This window comes from Vicia villosa, unplaced genomic scaffold, assembly GCF_029867415.1.
Source record: "Vicia villosa cultivar HV-30 ecotype Madison, WI unplaced genomic scaffold, Vvil1.0 ctg.004571F_1_1, whole genome shotgun sequence".
In the NCBI taxonomy this organism is placed as follows: Eukaryota; Viridiplantae; Streptophyta; class Magnoliopsida; order Fabales; family Fabaceae; genus Vicia; species Vicia villosa.
Window position 1 is genome coordinate 18,602 of NW_026706465.1, and position 11,680 is coordinate 30,281.

Genomic DNA, 11,680 nt, shown 5'->3' on the forward strand with positions numbered 1-11,680 from the left:
GAAGTTATTCAAACCTCTCTGATATAAATATATATAACAAAGGTATACCAATCCACCTGCAATAGAACTCAACCAACAATTATCATCATTGTCCGTAAACAAATGGTAATTTATCACAATTATAGAGTACACAAGCATCATACCAAAAGCATAGCGTTCACATGATTCCGAACGATAACCAACCCAAGAAATCAAGCAATTCCCGACTCTCGATTAAATAATTCTCCTTTTGTTCCCAAAACCTACACTACTAGAAGTACACGCTTCTAGCCTACTACTACTTCGAACGGCGATTAAAACAGAGTTATGGTTCAAAAGTTATGATCGAAACAGTTTTATCTCATTAAACTAAAGAATTGGCTAAGAAAGCTTCAGTTCGCGCCGCGCAACAGCTAGGTCGCGCCGCGAACCTCAGGCAGTGGCAACCTCACAAAATTCTCAGAGTGTTCGCGCCGCGTACTGATAGCAGAAACAAAACCTCCTAAAAACCTGCTTAGTTCGCGCCGCGCAGCCTCGTTCGCGTCGCGAAGCGCGCGAAATCAGAAATTCCAGATCTGATTTCTTGCTTTTCCCATGGTTGAATCCAACCATCTCCATACTCAAACCTGTTCCAGATTCATACTAAAGCATAGAACAACATATATGGTCTCTACTCAGGATTTATTTGCAGCAACAAACATCAATCTCTTAGATTGAGTCAAACCCTAAGATTTCTATCAAAAACCCCAATTTCTCAACTTATGATTTCACCCATAAATCAAAAACTATAAGTTTCTAACTAGAACCCACCTCGATTATGAGTCGTTGATGCCGAAGATGAGTTGATTCGGCGGAGAAATGGTGAAGATCCAAGCTTCTCCTCTTTGCTCCTCTTGCCCTTCCTTCTCTCTACTCTTCTCTCTAACTTTGCCTTTGAAGAAGAATAATGAAGAAGAAAAGCAAAGTGAAGGATATAAGAAAAATATCTTAAGTTAGCACTACTAACTCATATGTCCAAAAGTATCTCTAATGTACCAATTAATAAAACCTCGGTGTCAGCTAATAACATTAGAGCATTTAATTTAATACGGGGTATTACATGTATATTATGTCTAATGTATCTACATATGTTTGAGTGTGTCATACGCCAGACAATTCAAGTATTCTGGTTGAAAAATTGGTTTGTCTGAGTCTTTGTTTGAAAAAAATTGGGTATAATGGTAAAAATTTCCAATTATTTTAACCAAACTAAAGAGTAATTGAAGTTTATGCATGTCTATGTCGAGTTGTCCCTTATCTTCAAAATATTGAATTTAATAATGAAAGGTACCTCTAACTTTAATGAGTTTCAACAACATATATCATGGTCCGAGTCACCGGCCACCTTTTGTTCAACATTTAGAAGATAACATTAAATCCATAAAAACAAAGTCAAGTAAACATGAAGTGGTGCCCACTTCAAATGTAAATTTCTAAAACCCAACCGCATACTCTAGTTTTCATTGATGATATTCTTTCAGATGGACTCTTTCAGCCCTCAAAATATGTACAACACAGTTTCATCTATTTTCAGTTTCTATAAACCTTATTGAAAAAATGAAAAGGAAGCAATCCTAATATTCTACTTAGATTTCAAAGCTCTACCATTTTATCATCAACATAAAACAAAGCTCTTAAAGCAATAGGTAGGGACAAATGACGCTTTATGTCACTTATTTACACTTGTTGATATGCTACTTCATCAATTTTACTTTCATGTCAATTTTATAGATATTGATTCAATCAAAATAAGATAAGTCAAATATGTATTTTATATTGAATCAACACCAATGAAGTCACTACCATATCCACAAAGTTTTATTATAATAAAACATCACAAGATCACCTCAACCTGAGAGCTCAAATCTTAGATAAAACATTCAGGCAAAACATTCAAACACACATATGCATTGGTCAAATCATCTGTCATGTGATCCTTAATGTCCCAAGTAGACAATCAGTTTTGCAGAACGGATTGAGGAGGGATAAAAGCAGCTCTCCAAGTTCAAATGGAAACACTTCTATAATAAAACAATGTACAGAAATTTCAAACATTGAAAACTAGTATTTTACTTACAAACATGTAGAATGTTTATACAAAGGTGTAACCAAAACCTCAAAATTGATTGATAAAATGAATCAACTCTTAACTTTCTCTCCAAAAAAAATATCATTATCTGAAGTTTTGCCTTCCCCTTTAATCCCTCGTGTGTCCTGTATATTGTCTACAAAAAAGTTATCAGCAATTCTTGTCTGGAACTATTTCAAGTAACTTTGTGGGAGAGCTTGATATAGTTTAGGAGCCGTTTCAGCGCACTACCACTGTCAATGGCCTCTCTAGCTCTATCCAGGGCAACAGATATATCTTCAGCGCCTTCAGCACCAAGCAAGTGATCCACCATTCCAGCATTCAAGACAATTCGATCATATGCTGGTCCTTTTTCACCGCTGAGAGCTGATAAACCCAATTCTATGTTCCTTGAGACCTGAAGTTCAAAAGAGTGCACTCAGTCAAATATTTCAAAAAGAATGAGAAGTTGAGAACACTAAGCAATTCATAACAATTTGGGGCCCTCGATTGCTCATGGGGAAAACAGCATATACAAAGGCAGGCATTAGAATTGCAAGTAAAAAGTTTCATACTTTTCAAAAACTATGCTTGAAAGCAGAGTATAGCTCACTACAAAAAATCACGAGTCCACGAGATAATTAATACTAAAATGAATTGGGCATGGACCACTATAATGGCTGACAAAACGGAACTAACATATTTTCACTGTTTTCATAAATTCATTTTCAGTCAATCCTTACATCTACAAACACTCCTTTACATGGTTAAACAATAAACATAACTTAAGCAGCAGAAAACAAACATAGAAAGGTAACAAATAATCTACATAGTTTGTCTAGGAAACAAATAAGAAGAAATGGAAAATTGCAAGACTAAAAACAGGTATGTATCAGCAAGTGAATTTTCAGAGCGGTTGCATGTATTTGAAGGATAAAGGGACATACATTTACTTTTATATAAGACGTAATCAGATTATAAGAATCAGTACATCATATTAGTTTGCATTTGTTTTAGTAAGGCTTTTTTTAATTTTTAAAAAAAGTTTTTTATCCCAATAAAATCAAAACAATTGAGGCCTTAGTGATTTGCAACCATATTTCTTGCAAGTTTCAAATATTGGAATAGAATATTACAAAAAGGAGAAAAACACAGGCTAGAAAATTTTACAGATCTATCAGTTCTTGGTGTGTCTGTGGGTTGGAAACCATAGTCCTTGGCATTGACCTCAAGACTAAATCCTTGACGTGTAACTCCTGCAATATGAAATAACAATATTTTAACTGTATCAATCTAAGGTATGATGCAACACAAAATGATCAGTTTGCTAATCAGAATCTGGCAAAGTAAAAGGTTGTCAATGTGCATTGGAAGGAAAAAAAAAAAAAAGTGAACACAAGAAAACTTGTGGATTCAGACATGTTAATGAAATTACTAGTTAAGAATAAATTATATATTGACCTAATAGAATAAATAAGGAAACCAAATACATACCACCAGGTTCTGATGTGGATGAAATGTCAAGTGACCGAAACCCTGAACAGTAATTCACTGGAAGTCCCTTTGTCGTGCTAGCTGATCGCAATCTTGTAGTCATTGAGAGGGCTCCTTCCTCTCCCTACAATATGAGCACAAAGAGGGCAAAATGAATTGACTTCTTTCAATTTTAATTATATTATTATAGTATGATTTAAACAATTATAGTAAGAGAAGAAAAACAAACAGTTCGTAATACAATCAATAGTTTATGGAGAAAAAGATATCTGCAAAAGTTCATATATTACAAATGGTAAAATCCAACCTTCACTACCAAACCAGAATGCACACCCCTTCTTTTCATGAGCATTAACAACGACTCTTCGTAACCTCCATGATAAAATCCAGTAACAATAGCTTCCTTACCACTGGCCTGTTGAAAAAAATATACATTTTTAACTAAATAAACAAATAGTGATTTTTGTAAAAGAATAAATTATGTACCCCATTGGGCCAGTTCAATTTTGTTTACAACCAAAATGACTTCTCACCTAACCATATTTTCTAATATTTACTTCAAAATGCAGAACTTCGTTCAATTCAAATCAACCAAATTTGTTTCCACTTTTTAAAATAGTTGCAAGTATTGGTTATATGACCCTAAAGCTTTAATAAAAGTGAGCTAAAAGAGAAGTAATACATGTCCAATATTAATATAAATATAACACATGTGATGTAAAAGAAAAATATGTAGCTCTAGGTATAAAAGGAGAAATGTATTCCCATGCACAGACATGTTTTTTCCTTTGAGCAATCAGGAGTTATTTTTTAAGGCAAAATTAAATCTGCAGTACTTAAAGTTTACCCCTATTTTGGATTGGTCCTTTAAGTTTTTATCCCAAATTGAACTTTTATGTTACATTTTGTTTGCAGTCTTTAAGTTATGTTACTTTTTATGACTGTGAGAACCACAACTTTTGTTTCACAAGAGGTGACGGAATTACTCACCATTTTGAATTCGTGAACTCAAAACATTGCCCCTAAATGAAGACATGGCTGTGAAAAATTAGTTATTCGGTTCTGAGGTTTTTGGATTTGAGAATTTAAATTTAAAGAAGGAAAGAGAAAGATCTAACATATGTGAGTCATCTCAATACTAAAAGGTCACATGCTCTTTTTCTATAAAAGCTTATTAAAAAGGCTAATAGTGCAAGCACCGATTCGAGAAAGAACTACTTAAAGGACCAATCCAAAAAATAATCAAACTTAAAGGACCACACACATAATATTGCCTTATTTTTAATTGTCGACTTTCACAAAGAACTCTACAAAAATATGCTGAAAAATTCAAATGGCCCAAAATTACCATAAAATTTTCTTCATGATTTACTTAACAACTTCCATGTGCATAAAACTCTCTTACCTTGTGAATCTGGTATGCATAATGTGAAACTAAATGGTCATATTATTGAGGATAGATAGTGAGGCGGAAAAACCATTTGTGCATTTTTTTTAACAGACAGTGATGATGAATCGAAAATCAATAAATAGACTATGCGGATGAATTCATAATTCACTCAGGCTTTTTGAACAGTGCATCAAGTTTTCTGTAGGATTGTGGCGTTCAAATTTTAAATATGCAACAGTAATAATCAATAAACTAAAATAGACCAATAACACTTAACAGATCAAGTCTAAGTCCCACCTTTACATACTGCTGAACCTTTTCAGTTGTTGCAAGTGGAGGGCGCTTCTTTATGTGCTCCCTTATACCAATTAAAGAGTATCTGCAGAAAAATAACAAAATTTAACCTACTATATTCCAATAGTACTGTTATACAACATATATACATAAATACAGCCCTATACCAAACATTACCCCAATTAGCAATATAATTTAGTTTAAAATATTCTTTACCTATCATTTATTTTTATTCATCTTGACCTATCATTTGAATAGTTAGACATGAAGAGAGGATGGAATATGCATTCTTTCCAAATTATTTCTTTTCGTTTTTTTCTTCTGATCCACATACCGGATAAGTCCCATTAGTTATAACACATTCAATTAGTCCCTAGAGTGCAAAAACATTTGAAAAATGCCCCTATAGTTTCCAAATAATGAAAATAGCCCATATAATTTTTTAACAAGGTAATAATAGGACAAATTTCACTCCAAAAGGGAAGCAAACTTATGCTACAGGGGGTATTTACATTATTCCAAAACAGGAGGATCTTTATTCAATGGTTTTGATGTTTAAAGATTAAATATAATTTAGACTAAAACTGTCTATGGGACTGAATGAGTTATTAATTAACCTATAAATTCCAGATGTCTACAAGTAGATGAGTAACCAGGACAAGACAACTTCACAAATTTTAGAAATTCCAAAAGAAAAGCATCAAAACTTTTCCAAATAGAATCCCATGGCTAATTTTAGGCCTAGAGAAATAATATATGGTTTGATGCTCATACAGAGACGGGCGAGCTTCACGCTGACTTACATAAGCAAAACCAACTTCATCATCCTGGAAGAAAAAAACAGAGAAACTGTTAGAGATAGCATACATAAGATAATTATGATTGTACAGTATCATGTAAATATGAAAAGAATAACGCTAGCAACACACTCTAACACACTTTTTAACAATTTTTTATTGGTTATGAGTCCCACCAAATTTAAATGGGAGACACGGGACTTGGTGGGGCTCATATGTATTTTAACCAATAAAGAGTAAGTGTTAGAGAGTGTTGCTACTTGCTAGCACTTTTCAAAATGAAAATAAGGTAATGTTCATCATTGTATACTTGTATATTGTGAGTTGTGACACACAAAATTTAGCTCTGCTATGTAAGAAACTGGATTCACTCATGCACCTATTTCGAGGAATGTCAGCTCTCAAGTCTCACCACCATCACACAGCCCGCTTTTTTTATTTATTTAAAGAGTGTTACAGCTCAGGTTCCATTGCCATATACGATGGTAATTCTTTCGCTTGTCTATACTATTCACTACAGTATTTAACTAGTCCTTTGCTTTTTGATTTTGATGCCAATAATCACTTTTGTGTAAAGAGGAATGCTAGAAACACTCACTTTTTATTGGGTGAATTTATGAGGGACCCATTTCTAATATATGATAGGACCAACATGAATTTCCCCCAACAAGAGAGCGAGAGTTGGAAAGAGAGTGTTACTAACACTACTCTTTGGGTAAAAAGTCCTAATTCTCTAAATTTTCTACCTTATTTGCAAAATGCTTCAATGGCCAATGGTTCTCAAACACAATCCAAGGGAGTAGGTAATATCATCACTTCCCTCATAGTTATCTTATCAATATGGTCCAGGTTCCCATTGAATTTGCTCTGCATTAGTTGCTTGACTGTGAATATCCTTCATTGTATTTTCTATTTTCTCTATAAAGGAAGTATAAGGTAATATGTACACACATAAGTCTTATTTATAATCACAGATTAGGATATAAAGGGACCCCTCATAAATACATAAGAATCAATAAAATTTCTAATGATTTGTACATGCTATTTTTTAACATGATAACCATGTGTTGTTAAATATGCTTTCCAACCCCCCCCCCCCCCCTCTCAAGGTGTATCATATATGTCAAATGAGTCAAGCTTGTTAAAAATGTAGTCAACACGGGAGCCTCTAAGGGACTTAGGGCATATGTTAGCCAGCGGATTACTACAGTTGGCGAAATCAATTGTGGTTTCCTCCAAAAGCACCTTCTCTACTGCAAAGAGACACTCTATCTCTATATGTTTGCTAAAGTGATCATTTTCTAAATGTTTTCACTAAACCTTTGAGAGGTCCTTGTATAACTAACACAAGTAACAAGCTAAATGCATATGATTTATATACACTCTAAATTGAGGGAGCCTGTTAGAAATAAAGTAAGCAGGGTAGCCAATACTTGTAACAAGCTCAATGCATGTGATTTATACATGTGCACGCGCTTTCATTGTCCTCTATCTCAACTCTCACATAATAGTATTATCTATAGTGGCTAAACAAAGAAAGAAAATCATTGTAATGCTACAAAATATTTGTTGGAAACAAAAAGACCTCGAGAAGTTTCTTGGCGTTGAATGGGGATAAGCTTATATTCGCCCCCATAAACTTCAACATCTGCTCTTCAGTTATACCTCCCTAAATACAGACAGGTATTCAAATATTAAATATCAGAGGATAGAATTTCAAAAAGGAAAGTATCTTAGTTTGCCACTTAAGCAACCTAACCACCGACACCGAAAAAATTCACACCTTAGGAGGCATCCAATCTACACCATGAAGCAAGCAGGATTCCCCATAACAAGATCTAACAGCAGCAACAAATAACGTACTCCTGAAGAAGCGTGTATTTCCATCATAAGGCTCACCATAATGAGTCAACGATTTGACATCAGCCACAGGAGGGGGACCTAAGATAATCATGTTATGAAACAACTAACAATAGCGATACTAACCGTGCTAATTTAGAAAGTAACAAAACACAAGCCATAACAAAATTCAAAATCATATCAAAACCCATACCAAATTCCTCATCAAATGCAAGGCAATATGCTTTTAATTCCCTATCAGTTTCCCGATTCATGCGTTGACCAATTAAAAACGCCGCAAGCAAAGCCTCACTTGCTCCATTTCGCTTTTCGCCCCCCTCTTGAAATGGAAGAACTTCCTTCAACACACCCTGAACTTCCTCAAATCCAAGATGCCCCCCAGCCAACACCTCTCTAAGAGCACCAACCAATCTCATCTCAGTAGTGCCATTACCAACAAACTGCGGTCCAATTGAACTTCCCAACCCCATCATCAACCCTTCAGGATCGGCCAAAAATACCACATCGGGCGGAAGAACTCTAACTAGAAGTGGCCAGAACGTCTTCATTGCACGCATCTCCCCTTCACTCCATTGTGTCGCCTCCGGAAAGGCGTTCGCGCGAATCGTCATTGCTGCAAAAAATGCCCCCATTTGTGCCTTGGAAACTTCTTCCTCATCCTTAATCTCTCCTCTAGCTAAAATCAAATATAAAAAAATAAGCAATTATATAGTATAACGCTATAACCTCTTAATTAAGTTAGTTATCTTAGTTATCGCATTAGGTTAATAGTACACAATGTAACGTGAGATGTAAGAAAGAAGAACCTGATCTAAGAATTGTATCAAACACCTTGAAGGCTTGTTCTTCATCAAGTGGTCGAGTTTGAGTTGGACCGGTACAAACCCTAGTTTGAGCCTCCAGCACTGTTTGGTTAGGCCTGGTCAATTTCGAACTACGATACGAAGTTGACAACGACGGGTTCCGGACATCGAATTCCGGAACTCCGAATTGTTCGACGGTGGCGGAGTCTAGAAGAGCTTTTGCCGTTAAAGAAAGGTTTCTCTGCCGAATAGAACGGTTGCGATCTTGGAGAAAGAGGTTGGGGAATGGATGGGGATGGAAGCGAGTGGGGTTTGGGGTTTTGTTGGGGAAGATTGAACTGGTTTGGGAGAGAATGGGTTCGGGGTTTAGTAAAGCTTTCATGGCTTTCTGAGTGTTCGTACTTTTAGGGAGGATGGTGGGTTTCCTTCTTTTTATCGTTACGATAAGCACGAGGAGAAATGAAAGAAGAATAGGAGATGATGCAGATGAAGCGAAAAACTCAACGCTGCTGTGAAGTGCATAGTAATTAAACTCATGTTGTTATTTTATTTTTGGCTCTAACTACGTACCAATATCAAGCTATAGTTATTATTATTTTGAGGGTAATAAACAACTTAATTATTTTACATAGATTATATGATGCTCCAAATCTAATGAAGGTTTAAGAAATATTAATAATGATTTTATGGACTGAAAGGGCCAATTCAAAAGAAACTAGTAAAATAAGGACAATGTGGGTGTTTCACATTAAGTGCATGCATAGACTTTCTTAACAACAAAGTTCTTCCTTCTCTCTAAACTTAGAGTTCCTCTCTTTTGATGAGTGTCATCTCTCTTTTTGTAAGGGCTTTTCCTCCTTCATGGGAACTATTCACCACTTCTACTGTAAGTTTTCCCTCCTCTCTTTATATTCGTTTGAAACTCTCATTCATGTTATACATGTTTCTTCCTCCAACCTCCATCAAGCTCCTCCTCCTCCTCCCCCTCCTCTCTACCATCAACCATCAATCGCTTGCAACCCCGAAACCACCTCCATTAACCGATGGTCTATAGTGGTATCGACATGAAAAACGGCCCCACCGGAGCCGCCACCATCGGAAGGTAAGGAAGCCCGTAGTTTGTGTGTGTGTGTGTTTATGTAATAGTTTATTTTATTGTGCTTGTTTTGTTGTGAGTTTTAGTTTTTCTTGTTTGGTTTATTTTGTTGGGTGTGTTGTTATTAGGCTTAGGTTGTTTTATGTTTGTGCTCAAGGTATTTGATGAAATGCCTCAAAGAATTTTGAATGAAGGAAATGTGTTTTTGAGTAAGAATCTTACTAGGGATGTGGCAAATCAAACTCCTCTTTTCGTGATATTGTCCGTCAAAATCTCAATCTGATTTCTGAGCTGAGGTCGGTGTAAAAGCTCTCATTTGGTTTATGAGATTGTCTGTCAAAATCTCTGTGTGGTTCGTGAGTTTAGGCAGGTGTAAAAGCTCTCTCTTTGTTTCAATATTAGCCTGGTGTAAAATCTCATGTTTTGTTCTAGAGGATAGTGTAAAACTCTAGTTTGTTTGTAAACATGTTTGTGGGTCTAATTTATGAAAAAACTCATATTTATAGTGGAAACTCAATAAGATTTTTTTTTAAAGAGAAGTAGGCCAAATGGTTAGGTCAAACCTTTATAAATTTTTGGTGAAATTCTCTCAACCCATATCTCTTTATATTTACGTTTTTTGTTTATTTATATCCAGTATGCTTTAACCTTCTCGTTATTTTGATTTTCTTTTTGTTCGTTGTTTCGTTGCCTATTCTTTGTTTGGTTTGCAAAATTGTTTTAAACAATTTCTTTTAACAAATAATTTCTTTTAGACGTCGTTTTTTAAACCCACGCAATTCACCTTTCTTCTTGTATTTGGAGTAACTTGTTCAAAAGTTGAATGATTCTCGCTAAGGAACCTATAAGATTATTATCTCACCTATGTTATTTCTATTTTTAAGAAAAACAGGTACTCATAATGGATAGGTAGCCAAAGACTTAATGTTGAATACTCTATTCAATTATAATTTTGTTGTGCTTAATGAATAGACTGTTAGGTTATGTTTTGCTCGGATATGTTGCATTGTTTAAACAAGAATTTATTATTTATGATGTAATTTTAATAGTTTAATTTTAGACATGAATTCCTAATGTATCCCGTATCATAAATTAGCGTTGTATTTATTATTCTAGCCATATAAATTATAGTGTTAGAATATTGAAAATAAAAAATAAAAAACTTTTAATTTTATTGATATGTGTAAATATAATTCAAGTCTTCTTTAATTGAGATTTGTATAGAATTGTTTTTTATGTTTTAAACTTTTAATCATGTTTTTATGTAAATTTTTATCAAAAATGATTCTGTTGAACAAATATTTTTATATAGAAAATAAAGTCTTACTATTCTTCTCCATCCTTTATCTTTGATTTGAGATTTATTTTGGTCTCATGACTTTTAAAAAGATTAATTTGGTTCCTTAACTCTTCAAACTGAGTGTTTATCCTTTATGTCATAGTTGTTAGTTAAAGTCAAATTAGAAGTCCAAATGAAGTTGATGTAGAAAATAAGTGTAAGTTAATATTAGGAACTCATTTGTTGAGTTTATATAGTTCCAAGTTTCGCCTATTTTTGCAATTCACTTCGAGGGAAGACATTGTAAATTCACAAAGAAACAATTTCCCCATCTATGATTGTTTGATCTGGTTGAATTTATTCCCTTTAAAGCGTCAAAGGGCAATGGAAATGCTCCACTGGTTGTAAAGCATTTTCAAAAGAATGTGAAACTTCCTCAAGGGTGGGATGGTGTTGTTGGAAAACACCATCATATTTCCAAGTGTGGGAAAAAAAATGAAGAATCTCAATAATCAGAGCATAAACAGACCCACTAATAAGCAAGCTAGTTTGTGTTGGGCAACATGTGTTTCATTCCATCT

At 34.5% G+C, this 11,680-nt stretch overlaps 1 protein-coding gene across 1 annotated transcript; it reads right to left on the reverse strand.

Moving 5' to 3' along the window:
• Nucleotides 1–1,685: 1,685 nt before the first annotated feature.
• Nucleotides 1,686–9,252, reverse strand: LOC131642158 (uncharacterized). Its single transcript, XM_058912436.1, has 10 exons — nt 8,728–9,252; nt 8,115–8,597; nt 7,845–8,002; nt 7,647–7,730; nt 6,039–6,091; nt 5,268–5,349; nt 3,888–3,995; nt 3,581–3,704; nt 3,257–3,342; nt 1,686–2,504 (listed from the first exon to the last, which is right to left on the reverse strand). Exons 1-10 carry the CDS (start codon nt 9,104–9,106, stop codon nt 2,283–2,285), a joined length of 1,779 nt encoding a protein of 592 aa, XP_058768419.1. The 5' UTR covers nt 9,107–9,252; the 3' UTR covers nt 1,686–2,282.
• Between the last annotated feature and the right edge of the window lie 2,428 nt (nt 9,253–11,680).